This window comes from Arachis duranensis, chromosome 5 (genome assembly GCF_000817695.3).
Source record: "Arachis duranensis cultivar V14167 chromosome 5, aradu.V14167.gnm2.J7QH, whole genome shotgun sequence".
NCBI lineage: Eukaryota > Viridiplantae > Streptophyta > Magnoliopsida > Fabales > Fabaceae > Arachis > Arachis duranensis.
Window position 1 is genome coordinate 106,380,924 of NC_029776.3, and position 24,650 is coordinate 106,405,573.

The 24,650-nt window shown below is 29.0% G+C and overlaps 3 protein-coding genes across 3 annotated transcripts; all 3 read left to right on the plus strand.

The window, feature by feature from the left end:
• The first annotated feature begins 4,669 nt into the window (after positions 1–4,669).
• LOC107491612 (protein S-acyltransferase 8) lies at positions 4,670–9,134 on the plus strand. Its single transcript, XM_016112494.3, has 5 exons — positions 4,670–5,092; positions 6,556–6,741; positions 7,262–7,561; positions 7,729–7,962; positions 8,171–9,134. The coding sequence occupies exons 1-5, from the start codon at positions 5,051–5,053 to the stop codon at positions 8,666–8,668; spliced, it is 1,260 nt and encodes a 419-aa protein (XP_015967980.1). The 5' UTR covers positions 4,670–5,050; the 3' UTR covers positions 8,669–9,134.
• Positions 9,135–9,678: 544 nt separating this feature from the next.
• LOC107491487 (uncharacterized) lies at positions 9,679–10,569 on the plus strand. The gene has a single exon (XM_016112327.3). It carries the CDS (start codon positions 9,867–9,869, stop codon positions 10,386–10,388), a length of 522 nt encoding a protein of 173 aa, XP_015967813.1. The 5' UTR covers positions 9,679–9,866; the 3' UTR covers positions 10,389–10,569.
• Positions 10,570–11,754: 1,185 nt separating this feature from the next.
• LOC107491611 (mitochondrial import inner membrane translocase subunit PAM16 like 2) lies at positions 11,755–14,583 on the plus strand. The gene is made up of 4 exons (XM_016112492.3): positions 11,755–12,037; positions 12,630–12,717; positions 13,920–14,053; positions 14,144–14,583. The coding sequence occupies exons 1-4, from the start codon at positions 12,035–12,037 to the stop codon at positions 14,288–14,290; spliced, it is 372 nt and encodes a 123-aa protein (XP_015967978.1). The 5' UTR covers positions 11,755–12,034; the 3' UTR covers positions 14,291–14,583.
• The last annotated feature ends 10,067 nt before the right edge of the window (positions 14,584–24,650 follow it).

Genomic DNA, 24,650 nt, shown 5'->3' on the forward strand with positions numbered 1-24,650 from the left:
CTATTTAAGATTAATTTGAAAAAGACCAAAATATCTTTTTAAGATTATTATTGTTTAATTAAATTATAATGTTAAAATTTAAATTTGATTTTAAAAAGATTAGGATACACTTTTAGATAATTTTAAAATGAAAAAATACTAGTTATCTAATCAATGTTGTTTTATTAATTTAAAAGAAGAAATTTGTATTTGGTTTTAATAGATCCAAATATATTATTTAGTATTTGTTTTAAGGTTAAATTACTTTATTAGTTTTATAATTTCTCTAAATTTATAGTTAAGTATTTATAGTTTAAAAGTTTTTAATTGAATTTTTACACTATTTTAAATTTATCTTATAATTAGGTTCTTTCTGTATCAAACTCAATAAAGTTAAAATTTAATCGATTTGATCTAATTATATTAAATTTTGTATTTAATGTTTTACATATTAAAAAATAAAAATATAAAATTTATATAATTTTATTCTAATCCTAATCTCACTTTAACCATCATTTACCTATTTTTTTTCTTTTTATTCTTTTTTTTTGTTGTAAAATTTTTTTTTATAGAAATTTAATTCTAATTTGTTATTTAAGAGTATTCACATGTATGGGTAATGTGATTCCCCATCCAAAATCAATCCAATCTGATTATATTAGTTTTGGACCCAAAGAATAATCAAGTCAAACCACTCTAAATTTTTGTCAACTTTTTGTCAATCCAATTATATTCGTATCAAACACTTAAATACTTCTGTAATCGTTTTTAAATATCAAAATATCTTTTATCAAAAAGTTAGTGACTCATTTATAGATGAATAACTAGTCAAATAACAAATGATATCATAATTAGTAATAAAATTTAATATTTAGAGTAATTTTATAGGATTGAAGTCTAAAACTTAATAACTTCTTGGATTAATGTCTAACTAACAAACTTCATCTCAAATTACTTGTTAATTGACAAACAAAAATTTGTTAACTACTCCTTCTAACTATTTGATATGTCATAATATGGTAAATTAGTAAAAAGCACTTCAGATTAAAATTAATATGATAAATAGATAAAATAAAAAATGTTAGCAATAATATATTCGACAAAAAATATAATTATTTATGCAACCAAATTTATTTATTATAATTTATCAAATTAATCAAAATATAATTTTAGTTATTAGGCTAACGTTATTATAGGCATGTTGGATAATTTTTTATTTTATATTTTAGATATTCATATATTAAAATTAAATTATAAAGTAAAGTTAGAAAAATTAAAATAAAGCGCGATGCATAAATTATGTGTACAATTATACAAATATAAATTTTATGTTGATGCATAAATTATTAAAGTAAATGCACCATATAGAGAACTTAATTTGTGTTGCACAGAAGATAAAATACGGAAATAAATTTATTTTGTTAGTATGTATTAATTGTTTAACTTATATAATAATAAAACATATTAAATTTTCAATAATAATCATAATTATTATTTAATATTTATTAAAAATATAAATTAAATGTTATAATTAATGTATTTGTAATTTTATAAAAAAAATATTTTTTTAGTATATATTAATTGCTTAACGACCTCACCAATACATTTGTGATTTATGTTTAACTAAATTAATATAGGATTAAATGAATTTTTAATGAAGTTTTAAAACTCCATACAATAAGAAAATATTGTAACAGCCACCATGTTAGCTAGGGTTTAACTTAATATATATATAGGGATCTTTTCCACTAAAACATAAAAAGGAAGGAGAGGTTCGTTTAGCCCCGTTTTTATTTAAAAAAAAAAGAAAATAAATTATATTTTTCTCCAAATAAATAAATAAAGTTAATTTGTGTTTTAAAAATATATTTTAAAAATATAAATTAAAATTTTTAAAATTTTTGATATATTTAATACTTTAAATATATAAATTTTTTTATATTTTTAATAACTTTTAATAAAAAAATATTTTTATAATATTTTTAACATGTGTCTTTAAATCATATGTTAGCAAAATCAATCCTAAGAGGCTAAGACATTTATTTTAATTAAGAATACTAATGTAGTACATTTTGTAGAAGTGATAAGATTTTGAATCTTTTCATGAATATAAACATAATTTTTTTCGATAAAAAGTTCCACATTAATAAAAAGTATACAACCTAAAAAAGAAAATATAATATAATACCTGTACTTTATTTGACGTTATAATTATTCTTTTATGACAATTAATGCACAAAATATAGTCTTTGTCCCTTTGATTTGCTATTGAATTGGGTTTCAGTGGATTACTTATTGGCTTTCATTGTCGTTCATAAATGATTTCTAGCCGTTCATAGGATAATTATGAATTATCCATCCATTTAAATATTCCAACATCAAACTTTACCAGCTTTGGCACAAGTTTTTTTACCCTGCGTTTTTTTAGTAACGTTTAAAATAATTTAATATTTATATTTAAATGTATATTTTATATTAATAATTAATTTTTATAACTGATTTTAATGTATACTTAATATGATCGAAAAAAATGATAATTTTTATTTGTATAATAATTTTTTAAATAATCAATTTTAGGGAAATCAATTTATGTTTTGATATTTTAAACAAGTATATACTCTTTTTTTTTATACGGGAATGTATTTTAGACCTACATTTTCATGTAATCTTTTACCTAGAAAAATTACTAAGCAAGAGCAAAATTCATGATTAAATCAATGCAATTATAATTATGTAATTATAATAATCTATGCATGTTTTTTGCATGGTGGCTTAAGAGAAAGGAAGAGTGTCTGTGCTTTTTTGGTCCCAAATTTTCTTAGTTGGTCCAAGCACACATGAAATGAAAGTGAAAGACACAATTTAAGAATCATAGATCTCCCAAGCAAATAAAAAAGCTGACTTTGTTACTTAAGAGAATACCTAGTTCTTGCCAAATGCTTTAATTAAATTGAACAACCTTGGAAAGGAATATCTAGTTAACTATTATTATTTAAACAATTTGTTTATTTGAATATGTTAATATATTCACTTTTAATAAGTTTATGATTTTTTTTTGTTTTCCACGATATTTTCAGCTCGACAAACTAAGAACTAATCAGTTGCGGTACTGAACTTTATTTAAGAATTTGTTGCTGACAAATAAATTACTGCATGTAAAAGACGAAATTCAAACTTGACACTCATTTAAGCGGACTAGTAAGCTAACCACTAGACCAACCCAATTTAATTATAAGTTTATGAATTAAAAAAGTTACTTATTTTGAGAAAGATCATCAAAATTCAAAAGCTCAATTATTTGCAACATCTGTATTTGGAGAGAAATGGTATGGAGTCAAAGTATGTTTGAAAACCTACAAAGTAAGAAAAAAGTCTTTTACCAATGAATAGTCATGTTTGATAAAAACTTAAAATTAGATTATAATTAAAGATAGTAATTTCAAGTTAAAAAAGTAGCATATAAACGAAAATAATATTTTGAAGCTTATGAATATAAGCAAAAAACTATTATTTTTGAGTTATAATGATTTTTCAATTTGATATCAAATATCAAATATTAATTCACATAAACAATCATTTCATATTCATTTATGTGATTATACCACTTAAAAATAGTTTTTTTTTTAAAGCATTCTAAATATAATAAATTATTTAAATCACTTTTCACCTAAAGTATATATGGAACATAAATCATTTTAAAAATATGATAAAAATAAAAATATTGAATAGATTAATTTTTTAATATTTTAAAACACAATTTTAGTGAAAGTATATATATTCGTCTCATTCTCATGGTCAAGGCAAAAGGAAAGCCAGGTTGGCACTTGAGACTTCTCTTTTGGCCAATTCACTAATTTCTTTTTGTATTATTTATGCTAACATGTTACTATTACAACTACTTTTTTCCTTTTTCCAATTTGAATTTTTCTATTGAATGAGGTGTCAAGGTGAATAATGGTGGATGAATTATAGACAGAGAAAGAATGAATGAAAGAGAGAGAGTGTGAATGGACTATCTCTATCATAAGTCATAACCCTTTCAAAGCAGGTCCACCCTTGTAATTAATTAAATAAATGGACATAAACATTATAAAAAAAAAGAAATTAAAAACCATAATAAATCAATAAAGAAATGTGCAACTCCAAAACTAGGATGGAAATGTTTTAATGGTAAAGCTAATTTTATTGTTCCAATGAAAATATATTTTCTTATAAAAAACATGTATATTTATATATAAATATATAATAACTAATTTAATAATTTATTTTTATTACATATAATATTTTTGTATAAATAATAAAAAGATTTATCAAAAAAGTATCCTGTCTTAAAATTTAAATTTTGAAACAGAGGGATAAACATAAAAATTAAATAAATTGAGTTAAACAAAAGTTAAACTAATTTAGTGATTAAAGTTTGTTAAAAATTAAGTATTTATTAATTTTTTTTATTAGAGTTATGTTTTTGAGTGGAGAAAAGAGGGTTGAGATCATGAGTTTACAACTAATAACATAACACAAAACAAAACACAACACACCTCACAATTTTTTTTTAATTCATAACACCTCACATTTTAACAACACTACCTTCCTCTTCTCATCATTCTTCATTCTTCAATCTTCTTCTTCAATTACTGCTCCTCACTTTTCTTTTTAATTATATTTTATTCGTTTCCTCTTCTTTTCAATTTTATTCTTCTTAAAAATATTAATTAGGGAGAAAAAAATATTTAAAAAAAAAGAAGAAAAGAAAAGTGAGCTTGCAAATTGGAAACACATAAATCGCTATCTCTGAATCTCGCACCCTTTCTTCATTTCTCTTTCTTCTTCTTCTTCTTCTTCTTTCTCTCTCCTAATTCTCTCTCTCTGTGTCTCTGGTTGAAGAAAGTTGCTATTTTTTTGGGGGTTTTTCAATCACATTCGAAGAAGGAGGCGTAGCATCGTTTATCCCCAATGAATCGCTGAATCGAGGGATTCGATTCAGTGGTGAGAGACATGAGAAGAAGAAGTTGCATGTTCTAGGTGTGAGAAGCTTCTTCTTCTTCTTCCTCTTTCGTATTCCTTTTTCTTCATGGCAGCGAAACGCGTCTACGAAGCATGGAAAGGAAGTAATGTAATGTTCTTCTTCAAATTTCTCTCTGCTGTTTTCTTCATTAATTTTCAGCTTCTAATGCTTAAATTTGTTGTTTTTTTTTTGTTTGTGAAAGTGTGATTTGCTTGGTTTTCTATATTCAAGGGGTTTTAATGCTGTTTATAATTGTTGATGCTTCATAGTGAAAAGTTAGGAGTAAAGAGAAAAAATGTTATGAATTTCAAAATTTTGGAAGAGTGTTTATGGTGCGTTAGTTCAGCTGGTAGAATAATGTGAAGTTCTTTGAGATGTGTTAGATGTGAAACTTGTAAATGAGCAATTTCGTGCGGCTTCTGTAACAGTTTATGTCCATTTGTCTAAGGTTTTGTGCAAGAGTTTGTCAGTTTCAAACTGATACTAGCTCGTTTAGTGCTGCTGGATTTATTTTCATTTTTTTTTCTAGTTATATAGTGGGAAAGATGATTGTAGAAGCAATAGTTTAGTTTTGTTTCTCTTAACAGTCTTAATTGATTTGGAGCGTTACTCTCAAGTTAGCAAATTGCTCTAAAAGATGCATAATTCGACGGTTCTTCTTTCATGTTTTGGGTTATGGAATTAAGCAAGATAGGAAGATGTATCGCAAGATTTGAGCTGGGATTTATGTTATGATAGTTTCCATGTTCAAATAATAAATTGTGTTGATGGTTTCACAATCATTGCCTTGCTTCTTTTCTATGTTCTAGATGTATGGTGAATTGGGATGACATTCAATTCTGATAAAATTTTTCTAGTTATGTGCTTGAATGGAGCTACCATGGTTGGAAAATAAAATATAAAAGAAAGGCAAGCATAGGCTTAGGGTGCATTAATAGGTCAGCAACTTTTCTTTTTTTTTTCCTGTGTTTTATACACCAGGACATGCATTACCTTCTCCCTGGCTGTACATTTCATTGTTATTTTTGTTATAGAGTAGCTTGTGTTGATTTTGGGCTTAGTTTGCAATGTGATCTGACCCAAAAATCCTTCGGGGCAACCAAACTGGGGATTTTGCTGGAGCCTAGTAGTAGAAGCCGCAGGACTAGGTCAATAGGCCTGGGACCAGTTGCTACATTTCATTGAGAGGTCGCTGTCCTTTAAATTCAATACCCTTGTCTTTTATATTTTGTCCCTCACACTATCTTTAGTCACCAGAAGTTATCCTTGCTTAATGTGACAAGTAGCTGATCCATCTTGTATGACAAAAGCTAGTTGCAATTGTGGACAAGTAGACTGATTGAGACCCTAGTGAGAAAGTGAATCAAACCGAAAAATAATACAATTTTGAAGCTCCTCTTGATTTTTATTGTTTATTTTATTATTTTTAAAATTTTTTTTGTTGTAATTGTTGATGGCAGCCACTTGAATGATGTGGCATCTTCCTAATTTCTTTTTATGGTTTTGGCTAGTTTATGATATTTTCACTTCTATTGAGTTTCACTTCAAACATCTCTCTTATGTTTATGCAGAAATTCTTTTGTGGAGGAAGGTTGATATTTGGACCTGATGCTAGATCTCTGCTTGTCACCTTATTACTGATTATTGGTCCAGTTGTCCTCTTTTGTGTATTTGTAGCAAGGCATCTTCGGCATGAATTTCCTTCATACGATATTGGATATGCTATTTTGGTGCTCGCAGTTCTCTTTAATATTTATGTAAGTTGCATTTTTTTCATTCAACTTTGTTTTCCATATGATGTTTTCATGCATATATGCATTATGCATAGTTGAAACTTATTATGCTGTAGCTCATATCCCATAATCCAATTTTAAAAATAGGTGAATGGATATTAGACAGAACTTGCTTTTCACTGTCTCATCTAAATATTGTTTTTGGTTCTTTGTTCATTTATCCATTTATTGTCCTTCCTTATCTGCCTTTAACCTAAAAAATTGGCAAGAATTTACTGAGAACATCAATGTGATGGTGAATCAGCAAATATATAGCTTTCCCCTTAATTATTTTTATATTGAGTATATCTGGATTTATCCCCCTCTGTTCTTTATCTCACTTTCTGCTTCTTTACCAATTCGTTTTGCTTTTATCATAGTACATAGTAGAAGAAATCAAATATTTGATGGAATAAAACTTTACTGTGTGATTACAAAACTTTAGTTTGGTGCTTTGAGGAGATGATATAAGGTACCAAAAGAAACTCCTTATGAATGTATGTAGGTGCTGATTCTTCTATTTCTAACTTCCTCGCGTGATCCGGGCATTGTTCCAAGGAATTCCCATCCACCAGAAGAAGAGTTTCGTTATGACTCTTCTGTTGATATTGGGGGACGTCAAACGCCGAGCCTTCAGTTCCCTCGAACAAAAGAGATAATGGTCAATGGCCTCCCTGTAAGGGTGAAGTATTGCGATACTTGCATGTTATATCGTCCCCCTCGTTGCTCACATTGCTCCATTTGCAACAATTGTGTAGAACGTTTTGATCACCATTGCCCCTGGGTGGGCCAATGCATTGGACTGGTATGAAAGTTGATATTCACAAATGTTCTTGGCTTGTTACTTCTTTCCTTTTCTTTATTTTATTTTCTCTTTATTTAAAAGAAAAACTATGTTTTTGGTCATTTATTTATTTTGGGCGTTTTTGGTCATTTACTCATTTATTTATTTTGGGCTTTTGCAATGTGCAGAGGAACTACCGTTTCTTCTTTCTGTTTGTGTCTTCCGCAACCATTCTGTGTATCTATGTGTTTTCCTTCTCGGCTTTTTACATCAAGGTTCTAATGAATCATTACGACGGGACAGTTTGGAAGGCAATGAAAGAATCCCCTGCATCTGTGATACTAATGGCATATTGTTTTATCTCTTTATGGTTTGTTGGTGGACTAACTGGCTTTCATTTGTACCTTATTGGCACAAATCAGGTCAGTAAATCCCTTCTGTATATCTGAATCTAATATCTTGCTATTTATTGTATCTGTTGATAGCTCGTTACTATGTTGATAACGATCATTTGTAGAATTATTCTCCATGTAATGAACAATAAGGACTTTGAAAATGCAGAAATTGTTCATAATTGTTCCTTTGTTTAAAGAATGTCTTCACTGGAGGTTATTGTACCTTTTTTTGCAGACTACCTATGAAAACTTCCGGTATAGAGCTGATAACAGGATGAATGTTTACAATCGGGGTTGTCTTAATAACTTCCTAGAAGTATTCTGTACAAAAGTAAGTCCCTCAAGGAACAATTTCCGGGCTCTCGTTCAAGAGGAGGTACAGAGGCCAACCATTCAAGTCATTTCCCGGGACCCCGAACCAGATTTGAGTGGAGATCGGCGACCCAAGGTTGAAGATGATCTAGATATTGGTGAAGACCTATTAAAGATATCACAGCGTCGGAACATTGAAGAGATTGTTGATGAGGATATCCGAAGCAGAGGGAGCAATGGACCCCCTCACAATACATCCGAAGTTGATTCAGCTATGGGCTCGGATCGAGCTCCCACAATTCGATCCGAGGCAAGGCACTCAAGTTGGGGAAGAAGTGAAAACTGGGAAATCGCATCCGAGGTCCTTGCCAATAATGCCCCTGAAAGCAGAAGTACTGTTGCTTCAGAGGCACGCCAATGACCAAACCTTGGGGGTTGCCTGTCTGATATTTGCATAGCAACAACATAGATGATGTGGGGAATTCTCCTTGACTAGAGCTTACCATTGTAGGAATGGAAATTGAATTGAATTCAGGATAAAAAACTTGTTTCATCTTTTTGTGGTAATCTTAGCTCTTTCGGAAGGAATAGAACTATAGAAGTGTGTGCATTGTTTGAGAGAATGGAATAGTGTCTTTTTTTTTTTCTCTCCTTTTATTTTTATTTTTCCCTTTTTACTATAGTCCAATATGTACTCTGCATCTTTACTTGGGTTTATTCTTTGTGTAAATAACCAGTTGTGATGCTCAAAAGTTTCATCGTATATTGTGATTAGGCATTGTAAAAACTGGTTCATCTGTGAAGTTGCTTCTATCCATGCTATTGATACAATGACATCTCAAGGTGTTGACCACTTAGAACGCTTTGAAGAAAGATTTTGGTTTTAATTCATGATTATGGATATCTTAAGGTGTTGATGACCTACACTTTTTGCATACTGGAAAATTCCCCCGTTCATTTTGTATTGGTTTCGGTTTATTTTTCATCAAGCAAACGAAACTTACCATTTACTCATGTACCATCTACCATTTGATGAAATGACTTCCCTTCTAAGTTATGTTCACATTTTATTCAACATAAAATCTAGGTGAACAATGGTAAATAAATTATGAGTCCATATAATATTTTAAGAAAATTTAAGGTGGAAATGTATGATAAAAAAATCGTTTTAAAAAACTAAAATATGTGATGGACAACTAGAAATCACCAATAATAAAAAAAAAACTATTGCTTTGCATAAAAATAACTCTAATTCTTATCACTACCTTAAGAGGCTGATGGTGATTATTCTAAATGATTTCTTGGATACTCAAATGTTGCTTTCTTGCAACTACATAAATATTTTGATGCCAAAGCCTCAGAAAAAAGTGAAAAAAAGTAAAATAAAAAATAGCAAAGACATGATAGAGATGCACCTAAACCAATCATTATATAGCTACATTGCTAAAATTACACTCACCATCCTAAAATTAACAAACTTTCCAATGACTATAAAGAAACTCAAACACATTTCAAGAATCCAACCCTCTCCACAAAAACCAATAAGAGAGAGACCTTGAATCCATCATTCTTTGTCTCCACAAAAATAAAAAACAAAAAATTACCAAAAAAAATAAAAAATGAATGCCTCAAAGTCCTTGTTGCTCACCCTTTCATTGATCCTTCTGTCTCATGCAGCAACAAGCAGCATCAATTTGTATGAATCTGTGTGCAAAGATGCTGGTGAGGACAGTCAGAAGTGCCTAGCATTTCTTAAAGATGATCCTAAGATTTTAGCAGCAAGGAGCTATAAGAAACTTGCAAAGGTTATATTGGAAATGGGATTGAAGAAGGGAGTGGAAGGACAAAACTTCCTTAAGGAATTGGCCAAGTCAAATCCTAATTCAAAAGCCATTGCACAATGTGCAAATGAACTCTATGATGGTGTGGTTGGATCATTCAAATCCTCATTGGGTGAGTTGGAACAAGATGCGCTCACGGCTAGCTACGACGCCAAGGTGGCCAGCGACGGACCAACCACTTGTGATAGAGCCTTGGCAGCTGAAAACATCAACAATCCTTCCATTGCTAATCTCAACAAAGATGTCTTGTTCCTTAGCAGCCTCTCTTTCTTTGCCGTCAGCAAACTCCCTGTGCCATAAAGTACTTTCTTTAGGCTGTGTTTGCGAGCTGGAATTTCAGATACTGAAATCAAAACTCGCAAACACAACCTTGATATGATGTGGTAATTGTGATTATGGGATGGGAAAACCTTTTAGAGTAGTTAACAAAGTTTGTGTGCAATATGAAGTGACACAAAATAAAGAACAATAGTCATATGTATATATATGTATATATAAACATGGTTTTTATGTAGCCATTGAGTTTTATATTTCATTTACTCTTTTCTTTTGTCTGTTTTTGTTGAATTGCAGAGGAAATCGTTATTGCTTTCATGATTAGTTAAGGCAAACATAAACGTTAATATCATAATAAGGTGATTAAGAAAATAATGGATTTTATGACTTAACAAGGTAACAAAGGAAAGGATGTAGCTTATATTAATGCAGATTGTTAAAAGGTGGAAAAATCATAGAGGAGAAATTGAATAATTAAAATGATCATTTTTTTATTTTATTTTAATAGAATTATATAATCTATTAAGGATTAACTTCAAATTTAGAAATATCATTCAAGTTGTGAATGAGACTACTGTGTAAAGACTAAAAATGTTCAGATCAAATTTTGTATTGAGAATTCTTTTTTATTATATTTTAGTTAAAAGTAGGATATACCTAAATAAGGTAGCAAGTTACCACTTTACCACCATCTTCAGCTTTTCACACAAACAATCACTCGCTTCTCTCAGTTTTTGACTTTTTTTTTTCATAGTTTTTTTTTTATTTAATACACATTAAAATTAACCTTAATATCATTTCATAATATATTTTAAGATATTTAAAGATTATACTTTTCCTTCATAAGTAATAGTAGCCAATAATAATAATAAAATAAATAATAATATTATTTACTTATTTTTCCAAAGATCTATGTTATTAAAAAAATACAAAAAGAATACATATTAGTTGTTACTAAAATATTTGTGTAAAAATAATTTCTTCACAAAATTAGTATTTAAAGAAGGATATTGTAAAAATAATTAGGATGATATCCATGAGCCAAACCCTTTTATTATGTTTAAAAAAAACACTTTTTATTAGCATATGTAATTTTTAAGGATTTGATAATTTTTATGTGGAATTTTTTATTTTAATAAATAAATAAATTATAATAATTATTAAAATAAATATTTTAAAAAATTATTATTGAAATAAATATTATTTTTTTCTTATTTTGTTTATACCGTAAACGAGATAAAAGAAGTGAAATATTTATTTCGATAATTATTTTTTAAAATATTTATTTTAATAATTATTATAATTAATTTATTTATTAAAATAAAAAATCTTTTTTATGTGTGTCTATAGTAGTAATTACACCATTTCTGGAATATTCTAAAACCAATTTGTTTGTGAATGGTAAGGGACTAGTTCCACAGAACTCATTTTGGAGCCCTAGTTTCCGCCATTGTAGCCGTCGTTTCTTTCTCTACACGTTTCCTTCTTTTTACTTGCAAAATATCGTGCCTTTCCTGTGGCACTGCATTCATTATTCCTTCTTTGATAAACCCACAATCCAATTTCACCTCCCTCTTAGCTCAATTAGGGGTCACGTAACCCTAAAATCCCATTCCCTCTGACGAAAAATCTAAGCTCCTGCAGTTCATCGCGTCGTTTGTTATTAAGCTATGGTAACTTCATCTTCTTTCTTCTTCCATTCGATTTTATTGTCTGATTTTCTATTGGAATAGAGCAGTAAGGGAATTTTTTATTTTCCATGGTGTTAAATTTGATTTTTTTTGTTTTTGTTTTGTTCTCTATTTTGGAACGTTCTAGGTTTTCCCGTAGGTTTTTGCTGTATAATTTCAATCGGGTATGCATATTTTAAGAGGATGTTTCTGATGTATTGTTGGCCAACCTAGAATGATTCTAAAGGAACAACTTGGTGATAGGAGATTTTTCATTGATCGTTGTGTTTGTTGGTATTATATAGCCTTGAACATTTGATGTCTTTAATATGGTGTGATTTGCCTTTAGGTTTAGCTCAGTTTGTTTTGGGTATCTAGGTTTTAAGATTTAGCAATAACTTTGTGATGTATCATGTATGTGCCAAAAAAATGAACTAAAAGGTGAATGAGAAATACATTGATGATGAGGGTGGGTCTTGGAAAGTAGGTATAGTCTGCTATCTGTAAATGGTCTTTCAAAAATTCAATTTTTCTGTATGCATTGTTTCCGGTTTCTCGCCTTAGGGTTTTAACATTACCTGAGCTGTATATGCAGGCAGCAAAGATTCTCGCAAACTTGATTGTGATGGGAGGGGGCATCTTGGCAAGAGCAGTTGTTCAGGCATATCGCCAAGCGCTTACTAGTATGTTTTATGAGTTTGTGATTGATAGATTTGTGACTTGTGTGAACAGCATATCTGCATTTAGTTTACCATTCAATTCCTGTAATCCTGTGATTTTGTCATATTCTTTATTTATAAATATTGTTTGTTCCCCTGATATTTACCATATGCTAATATTGCTCAATTATCATCCATCAGAGAAATTATTTTATCATTCAATTGCTACTCCATTCAGTTTCTAACTAGCATTTAAGGGGTACTGGTTGGTGTCGGATGATTTATAGTGTTATACCCCCCTCCCCCTTATGAGCTTCAGTGGGCTATATTGGTGTTCATTGCATTGGAACCTAGTTTTTGTTTCTACACTCTTCCAGGGTTCAGTTCAGATTTTTCTTTTTGAAGTTCCATGTTTGGAGATTGATGACCTAGTTGTGTTACTGTGCAATATGATTCCTTTTATCTCTCTTTTTAGCTTCTAGATAGATGGATTTTGTTGTTAGACTGATATTGGTTGTCCCAACACTAGTTTTAGGGTGAGGTGCTAGCCATTGGAGCACCACGGGTTGTCTAGAGCATCTGGGGTTGCCCATTCCCCCGCCCCGTGTTTGTCCCATGGGTGTTGGGTGTGCAACTGTGCATTTCATAAAGTAACGGGCACCAAGTTTTCTTGTCAATCAAAAACTACCTAGAGAGAAATGCATGTACCAAAATTTAATCTTGAACATTACCTAGCGAGCTCATCTATAATGAATATAAAAGTGATGGCCTTCTTGTTGAACCCGGATACAAATGTGTCAGAAAGCTGAATTAGATGGCAAAATGCTGAATCGCTTATCTGTTCCATAAACGTTACGAGTTTCAATGCATATTACATGCCCCTTGTTTTGCAATAGTCACCAGAGAATGTAAATGCTGCAAGATCTTTCTACAATGGCAACGCTGAATATACGACTCTTGACCTATGTCCCCCTCCCTAATTCTATGTTATTTCTTTTGTATTCATGGTGTGAACTATATCTACTGATTACTTTGTAGATGGAAAATGTTGGTAAACCGTATGCAGACACAGTTTTCTTTTCCTCTATTTGTTATCTTTTTTATTTGACTGAAATGGTTAGAAGGCTATTGTTCCTTCTTGTCCTTTGCGTTCTATGATATATGAATCAATGGGGCCCTAAATACCCTTTTTCTTCGACCTAATCTTTGTTATTGTCATGTTCCAGATGCCTCGAAAAACGGTGTGGCGCAAGAAGCAATACAAAATACGATCCGCAGGGCCAGCAAAGCCATGAGCGAGCAAGAGGCTCGGCAGATACTTGGCGTGACCGAAGAAACTCCCTGGGAGGAGATCGTGAGGGTTAGTCATCATTTCTATATCTTCCAAACTATTACTCATTTCTTTTGGTAGATTTGGTTGCTTCAACATTGTTTCTTGCCTTGATCGCAGAAATACGACACATTGTTTGAGAATAACGCGAAGAATGGGAGTTTCTACCTGCAATCAAAAGTTCATCGCGCCAAGGAATGTTTAGAAGCTGTTCATCAAAGCAAGGGTCAGGGTCCCCAGGGTAGTAGTAGTAGTACTCCTAGTTGAGTGACATATTCAGTTTTGTTCCATACACTTTATATATTAGTTTTTGGCTACTTTGAGATGTGCAAATTCATCAGAGTTGTATACAATTTGTGGAATTGAAGAGGTTTTCTGGAAGCTTAGATTTCTTACCGTCAAAACTAATCTGTAAATGATTAATTAGATTGGGATTGGCTACAAATAATCAAAGGCTAGCTACGTCATGAAGCACTGAAGATATCTTGTTACTTTATTATGAAGTGTGCACAAAATTATCATATTGATAATAAATATATGTTCCTAACATGTTATTTTGCTGATCATGTTCATCATGGGACTTTTTTTTTTCCAATATAAATAAGTAGAAACATTACACAAGGAGCAAAATCACAATACAAAAGAGGTAGTAGCATTTGAAATTAGTAGTTGTAAGTCCTGGGTTCTTTTTTCCCACGGTATTTTCTTATATGGTTTGTTAAGAATTAATTCGTAGTAAATTAGAGTTTTTTAGTTAAGGGTAGAAAATGTAGGATCCAAATTTTTGACACTTGTTTAAAGTTTAAACAAAAGTTATTCGACCAACTCAAATTGGTTTAAGGTTAGGCAATTAATGAATTCGGGTAATTTGAGATTTTTGTAAATCAACATATGGTTTTTGAACATTGTTTTTGATATATTTTTTTTGTAATGTAATTATCCAAAACAGAAGATTCCTTTGGACACTTTTTTTTTGTAATGTAATTATCCAAAACAGAAGGTTACTATTGGACGATGGAAATCATAAGACAAACAAATACCACGTTTTTTCAATTTATGCTATCATTGAACGATAACATTTAAATCATCGTCACACAACAACTGATAAAAGAAACATCATATTCATGCTTATCCGTTAACTATTCACATATTTTCAACTTCTTATGACCATTAAAAAAAAAAAAAACTACATTGGTGGAAGTTATATTATCAAAGAATGATCAAGTTGCATATGGTTGATGATGACATTACATTAATGTGACATACAATTTTTAACGAAGAAATAATTTGTACCACATATATCAACTTTAAAATAGATATAAAACACTTGTCTTTCATAGCTTCATTCCTTACCCAAAATGGTACCCAATCATCCTCATTCCTCAATCCTCATCTCTAATCTCAAAACCAATTATCCAAATCAACCCATCCAATTTGTTCCTTTATTTTTTGTTTTTTAACACATTACTCTTATTTTATTTTTGGAGGTAATTGTGCTATGACATACCTTAGGATAAGGACTTGAATTTGGTTATATTTATAAAGGTGAAATAATGTACATTTTAATCATATTATGTATATGCTAAAAAAAATCGTTAAATCAATCACGCATATAAAATATATGTTATAAAATACACATAAAAAATAAATTAATAGCTAATTTAGTAGTTAGTTTTTCGCACTTTAGATAGTTAAATTTGATATTTTATTTTAGGGATACTTTTACAAAACTATCTAAAAGGAAAAAATAATTAAAATAAAAATTATATATTTCTGATTGCAATTGTGGCAAACCTAACAATTATTAATTAGTTAACGCCAAAGATTGTGAATTTGGGTTTGATTTCTGAATTGAATAATGAATATAAGTTGAAAGGACAAATTCCAATATATTTTATGTAACATCTAGAGTTTAAAATTATTTTAATGTACTTCAAAGTTAGGTATAGAGTATATTCCACGTGTAAAATATTTTCGTTTTGATCTCATTCTCTAAGCAGCACATATGCTACGTCTTTGTTCTATATCTGTGCTTTACGAATCCTAACGTCACTGTCCTTTTCTTATTGTATGATTATTTTTCTATTTTTAATTAAAACAATAACTCTCATTTATTTTTTTTTCCAATTCAAGCAAGTTTTAAACCCTGAAATTTAAAATTTGATAGTTCTATATTTATTCTGATGGTAAATTTAATTAAAAAATATATAAAAATTTATATAAATATATAAAAATTAATTTAATAATAAATTTTAAATATATATTAAATATTTTTTAGTTATATTTAAAATCTAATTTATCTAATAAACATCAACTCATCATGATAAAAAGGTTTTTTTCAGAAATAAAAAAAATTCATATTTTTCCAAAAATTATTTTTGAACTTAATTTTTTAAATGCGATTTTTTTTTGCGACGAACTTACTTTAAAAAACAATCATATTTAAAAAATTAAAGTTTTAAAATAATTTTTGTAAAAATATGAAATTTTTTTTTATTTCTGAAAAAAATGCCATGGTAAAATTGCCAAGTAGTAAGTGGCCTACGTTATGGACCACGTCATCTATCTTTCACAATACACGTGGAATCAACTTCGGAAAATTCAATAAAAAAATTGTTAGACGTGAAGATATGAAATAATAATATTAAATTAAATCCAAAATGGACAAAAAAAAATATCATAAAACAATGTTTTATGTAATTTTCCGGGAAAAGTACGTTTGAGATGAGAAAAAAGAAAATGAAGTTTGGTACTTTTAAGAGGGAAGACGTGAACCTTAATGACACGAAATCTCATCTCGTTATCATTATGATCTTGTAATCAAAGATTAGATAAAGATAAATATGAAGACAAACACAAAGCAAAATTAAAATTTTACAGCAACTTGTTTTTCTTGTTACATGTATCATATCTTGGTAAGAGAAGTTCTTGTCTTTTTCAATAAGGAGCGAAAATCAATAATTTTGTACAAATGAAAAGTGTGCTTTAACTATGATACTTATTAGTGTAAAAATAATTTGTGGTGAGTTGATTAATTTGAATGGTGAGGTATGTTAGGTATGCAATGTTTGATAACATGTCACTATATATATTAGTTGACAAATATGAAATTTAATTTTGTCAAAATTGTTAGATAGTATAACAACATAATTATTTAAAAAGAAATGTTATTTGTACACAAAAATTAGCTACCAATGTATTTGTGTATAAATATATATATAGTTTAATTTATTTTTAATGTGTATTTGTATTTCAGCATGTATTTTATACTGGTGGCTGATTTTGGTGAAACTTTTTATTTTAATATTAGAGTGGTAGTGGTATTTTTTTAAAATGTGAATTGTTAGGTGTTATACTCCAATGTAGAATCGTTTAATTAGAAAAGAAGAAATCGGACCGTCCGATTTATTAGAAGTACAGAAATCGAATCGTCTGATTTCTAGAGGTACACAAATTGAACCGTTCAATTTATGTTAAAAAATAAAAAATTTGAAGTACAGAAATCGGACCTACCGATTTATATACTTTTCACAGTTTTAAAAAGTACAAAAAATTATAATGTTAAAATATATCACCACTTCTATTTCTATAACAAAAAAAAATTAACCAATTTTAGTGTACACGTAGCATAACCTTTATTTAAAACGAACTTAGTCTTCAATGAAATTAAAAAAAAAAATGAAATGATGAGTTGGCGGCTTTTTATTACTTCCTTGATAAATTTACGTTTTAGACATCACTTTGATTTTAATATCATAAATATTTTGGGTTGTATCAGCATCAATAATTTATAAAAAAAAAAAACATTTTTTTGTTCTTCCATCATTTTATTCATTTCACCAGCATATATAAGTAATTATATTGTTTCTTGCATCTAAATCAAAATAATACTTTTACCAATAATAATTTTACCAAGTTCAATGAATATTAAAAGTTTAAAACCAGTGATGTTTTTGCACCTAATCCTAGTCCCTTTTCCACAGTCAAAGTGTTTTATTTAAAGAAATGACGAAAACATTAATTATTGGTTATGTTACGTGTATACCAAAATCAGCTATCAAAATCATCTATCAGTATAAAATATATGTTAGAACATAAATATACATTGAAAATAAATTAAACTACATATGTATTTATACATAAATATATTAGTGACTGATTTTAGTGGACAAATAGCATTTTTCATAATTATTTTATACATTTTTCGTGCCAAAGGCAATAATAATGTCTCTCCTTTTATTATTATTATTTTAAAATTGCATATATAGCTCTAAAATGAAAACAAAGCTTTTGTTAGTTAAATGATAATTCTTTAGGTGCTTTAAGAATAAATTAGAATTTTATTTTACTCTATTATATTAATATTGAGACATATTGGTAGTGTGAATCATTTTTATCATTTAAAATTAAATTTCAAAAACCACTTAAAAATATATTAGTCGTAATTAATTTAAAAGATAATAATTCAAAGGTGGGTGGGATCAACAATGTACACCGTACATGGACCAACACATGGTACTTTAAATAGAAAAAATATTAACTAAATGACATAAAACAATTAACATGTATATGCATGATACTAGCTATAACTACCGACCAAAAATAAAGATGCATAATACATAATTGATGATGAAATGAGTGACATAACATGGATTCATTTTTGTTCTGTATATTATAGGCATAGCTCACCGAAAACGAAAATAATGTTTGAAACAAATTTTAATATTATATCATTTTGCACGTTTTTTTATGCACAACAAATCTTTTTTATTCTATATATCTATATATTTAAAGTAAAATAGAAACAAAGTTAGGTTTGTTAGGAATGGGAGTAAACCTGAGAATGTGACTCCAATATGAAACATTACAGGTTTTAATTGGACTAATGATTTATATATATCGTTTCCACTAATATGTAATATACACAATGAAATAAAATAATAGAGAACACAATAGTTTTAAATAATTGATAATTATTGCGTTTTTTTTAAATTGAAAGACGGGATTAAACTCACTAAAGTCCAGACAAAAGAAAACTAAGCTACAAGACAAAAGAGAAATTCCTCTTGAACTTAACACGAGTTAAGAGAATTTTAATTTGAGTAAAACCCATCTAATTTTTTTAGAACAATGCTAGGGGCCATCAATTTTTATGATTGTTAGCCATCAACTAGCCATCAACTAGCCATCAATGATGATTTGATGGTGTGAGATTGGTGTGAGATTTCATCCAATGGCTCACCTTCTTCTGTTGATTATATGCTGGCCAAAATTCAATAAAACTGTTGGTCCCCTAGACTTTTCCATTTTTTTATTTAGACAACTCGCAATTTATCAATTAAAAATGACAATAAAAATATTATTCTTTTGTTAGACGCATAAATTTTTTTATGAAAATATCCAATAAAAAATAACAGAAAAATACTTACGTGTGACGTTAGTTTATATAATCTGATTTTTATCTATTTTACATAAATAATTACTATTTAATTTAAATTATGTATTACTTATATAATCATTAAAATGATGTTGCAGAGAGATAATAACTATTTGATTAGAATATTACTTATTTATAGAAGATAGATCATACAAATTATATCATACCATAAGTATTTGTTTATCATTTTTTATTAAAAATTCTCATAGAATGACTCATACGAATTTTGAGACGAAATTGAGATCAATTTCGCATAAATTAGAGACAAATTTTTTGTTTTGAACAAAATTGAGATGAATTTTTTTTGTCCGAAAAATTCTTGTTGCTAATTTACATTTTGTCTGAAATTTTGTCCGAAATTTTTTTAAACGATTTTGTGATGAATTTCGAATAAGCATTTATCTGCTATATTTCTAACTATTATGACGTATCTTAGACAGATTAGCTAACATAAAGACAATGTATTTCGGAAAATTTCAAACCTAAAAATATTTTATTTTAGACAAATTTCAAACAAAAAATACACTTCATTTAAGACAAATTTCTAATAAATTTAGTCAACTATAACCGATTTTTTTAAACAAAATTTAGACAATTCAAATATTTCTTTTCGATTAAATTTCAGACAAATTTAATTTAATATAATTTGCGTATTTAAAACAAATCTCATATAAAATAAAAAATATTTTCACACAAATTTAGAAAGTTTTTAAAAAGGTTGCAAATTATGAATAAATTAAAATATATTAACTAATTCACCTAAAAATTTCTTAATCTAAATATAAAAAAAAAACAACATATACTCCAGACTTCAATCATTTATGTTATCATTCTCATCGTCACTAAAATCTGTTCCAAACTCATATTTCGCAGGATCAGACAATGTTGAAGAAAGTGGGAGATTCAACTTTTTATATAAAGTATGAAGTGTCTTTTCATCGGTAAAACCAATTCTTTTCTGTTGAGCTTTTAGTTGACGTCCTTAATCTTTTAACTTGTGCGCAGCGTCATTAAACTTAACATTTTGCTCTTCATTGATCATTTTTTGCTCATTTGCCTTTTCTTTTCGCATGTAAAGTTCTTGCTCAATATTTAGATCATCTTTAGATGTCTCTGAACAATCTTTAGAATCTAACTTTAAAGAGAAATCTAAACTAAAAGAACCTAATTGATAACTAAATTAAACGTCCTTCTGAAATTCTGAGGAACCATGTGCTTTTGCTACATTTGACATAGAGTCGTTACTTCAAAACTAAATTAAATGAACACACGAGAATATTGAATAGAACAATATAAACAATGGACACTCCATATTATAAATTTCATCCCACCACCTCCCTCCTCCCCCACAACAATATCCCCAAACACAAATACAATGAGAAATGCAATGTTAAAAGTATTTTTGGGGTTTCCAATCTTGTTGAGTTTGCAGCGGAATTTAGACTTTTAATAGATATAAAATAATATGAAATTGAACACTATCCACAATAATGCACTAACTATAACAAAGCCAATATGAGAAAATATGATGTAATTACTCTATATAATATGATGTGAATTAATCTTCTTTCTTATTTTTGATGATGTTTCAATTACAATGCTACAGAAATATATATAGTATCATCTATGCTATAATTTCAATGAATAAGAATAAAATTCTCCTATAAAAATTTTCTACAAGTTTTCTCCTATTAAAACTTCTTGCAAAACTTTATTTTACTTCCTAAGTTTGCTCTTATTCTTCTTGTATTCTCCCAATTCTCCAATTCGGTCACAATTTGAAAAATCGACTCAAATTTTGAACGAACAAATTGTAGTAGTCGTATTCGGTTGCATCGTCTTAACAATGATTGCTTACGTACCCTTTACCAGGATCAAACGAAATGTATTTCCTTTATTCGCCATGTAATACTTAACATGGAATAATGTTGAGCAAATCCAAGTAATGTTGGAATTTGTTTTCCGACACTACTTTAGTCAACATGTCTGTTGGGTTTTCATTTGTGTATACCTTCACGAAAGAAATGTCACTTTTCTCTATAACATCACGCACAAAATGATACCTAATATCAATATGCTTGGTACGAGTATGATGAACCTGATTTTTAGCCAAATGAATCACACTTTGGCTATCACAACTAAGATTCACACAATTTTGCTTAAAACCTAAATCATCTAGAAAATCTCTTAACCACAATATCTCCTTCACCTCTTCTGCTACTGCCATGTACTCAACCTCTGTAGTAGATAGTGCTTGTAACATCAATCACCAACTAACCGGAGCACCATATATTTTATATACATAACTAGTTGTAGATCGTCTCTATCTAGATCACCAGCATAATTAGAATCAACAAAATTGCTAATTTGACATGATGATTTACCACCAAACCATAAACATGTGCCAATGGTACCCTTTAAGTATCTTAATATCTATTTGACTGCTTCCCAGTGTGTCTTCTCTGGATTTGCCATAAACTTGCTAATAACACTGACTGCTTGTGAAATGTCTGAGCGCGTGCATACCATAGCGTACATTAGGCTGTCTACAGCACTTGCGTAAGGTATATTGTCCATGTAAGTCTTATCTTCTGCTGTTGTAGGAGATTGTTTACCAGAGAACCTGAAATGTGGAGCCAATGGAGGCACCACCGACTTAGCATTTTTCATCTCAAACCTTTCGATAATGCGTTCAATGTAGCTTTTTTGGCTCAGGAACAATTTTCGACTTAATATCTATCTTCTAATCTCTATGCTTAAGATTTTTCTCGCAGCACCCAAATCTTTTGTTTCAAACTCTTCACCAAGTTAAATCTTGAACCTATCTATCTCCACCTTGCTCTTGGAAGTAATGAGCATCTCATTCACATACAATAAAAGATATATATAATTACCTCCAAGAAGCTTATAAATGTATATACAACAATCTTAGTTACTTCTAAAGAAACGTTGTTTTAAAATAAAGAAATCAAATCACTTGTACCACTGTCAAAGAGATTGTTTCAATTCATAAAGCAATTTTCTCAAGCAACAAACCTGACTTTTTTTACCCTCAACTTTGAAACCCTTAGGTTGATACATATAAATTTCTTCCTCTAAATCATCGTGTAAGAACGCTGTCTTCATATCTAGTTGTTCTAACTCAAGATCGCCATTAGCTACAAGACTTAAAAGCATTCGAATAGAAGTGTATTTTACTACAAGAGAAAATATCATCATTATAATCAACTCCTTCTTTCTATGCGAATCCCTTGGCCACTAACCTAGCCTTGAATCTTGTACCATCCGATTTAGTAGAATCTTCTTTTCTTTTATACACCCACTTATAACCAATAGCAGTCTTTTTCACGGACAATGGGACCACCTCCCATGTCTTGTTTTTACGAAGAGACTACATCTCTTCTTCTATAGCAACCAACCAGCTCTCACTATCCTTGTCCTTGATAGCTTGTTTGAAGGTGACTGGCTCATTTTTCTCCACCGAGAGTGCATACTCTACTAAATTTAACTGCCCATAATGCCTCAGAAGCTTGTCTGACCCAAGCTTCTGTAAGAGTTTATAATTTTTCTTTGGCTTAGTGGATACCAAAGAATCCTGTTGTTGCTGTTGTCATACATGTGTATTTTCCCGCTGAATCTCCTCATAATCAAGTTCATTGTCCTCCTCATCTTCGTGAGTAGCATTAAGATGCTCCACCTGGACATGACTATAGTCTATTGGTTAGTTTTTAGACTCTATCTCTACCACTTGAGTGTTTATAATTTTTCAACATCACCATCATCTGCCGTCATAAATTTTTGACACAGCTACCATGGATCTTTCATTAAAGGTTATATCCCTGCTGATTACAAATTTAGAATCACTTATGCTCTAAAGACGATAGCCTTGAACCCCTCTTGGATACCCCAAGAAGATTCTCTTCTTAGCTCTTTCATCTAGTTTATTGTCTTTGATATGATAATAAATCGTGCATTCAAAGACTCTGTATTTCTCGTAATCTCCATGTTTCTCTAACCACACCTTATAAGGTGTATCTCCATCTAAAGAAGAATGTGAAAATTGATTTACTATGTAGCACGTTGTAGCAACTGAATCAACCCACAATTCTCTGCTTAACCCAGAATTAGAGTGCATACACTTTGTTTTCTTAAGTAGTGTACGATTCAGTCTTTTTGTGACTCCATTTTTTTGTGGTGTGTCTCTAACTATCTAGTGTCTCACAATCTCTTCCTGATCACAAAAATTATCTAACATGTGGTACTAGAATAAAATTATTTCTGTCTTGCCATTTCAAAATTTAATTACTGTGCATTATTTTAATTAATTATTTTCAAAGAGAAATTGTATAGTACAAATTTAATATATAAAAAAATACTATACAAAAAATAATATAAAAAATATAAAAAATTAAATATACTTAAAAAAATAACATTGTAATTTAATATTATATTTTTTATTAATTAACTAATTATTTATCTAAAAGTGATTTTAATTAATATTATCCAAATAATATTTATTTTATCAAAATTAATTTTAGTATAAAATTGCCAAACATAAATCATGTTGACATAAATTTACATCTATCTAAAATTAATTCTACAAAAATCACTTTTATTCAAATTTTAGTTTGACAAACGTCAATCTAAACACATACTTAATGTCGTTACTAACGCTTAAATTTCTCCACTTATCCTAAATTATCACGAAACAACAAAAATAAAAAATTCTAAATTTTTGACTCAGTTTTTTTCACTCAAATTTCACTATTTATTCATGTACTCTATTGTTGGAAATGTTTAAATTATATTCTTCAAATTATATTAAATTTTTTAAATTTAAATTATATATAATTTTATTTTATTGAGTACTAATTTAAATGAGATGATTTAAAAAAAATGTGATGACAGTTTTAAATTACATAACTTTATCGCTAGAATTTAAATAGAACATTTTAAATTATGTGTTTAAATTGACCATTTTAAATTATGTCACTTGAGTTAAAATTCTCTATTAATACGAGCTGGGATAGTCAAATTAATTTTTGAAATTAATTTCAATCGCCACATATTTAAAAGATCACACGACCGAAAAGACTTGAAAAAGAGGTTAACCTCAATTAGATATCACTATAAGATAATAAAAGATGAATAATTTAAAAGTGTTTATTTAAATATATAATTTAAAATTAT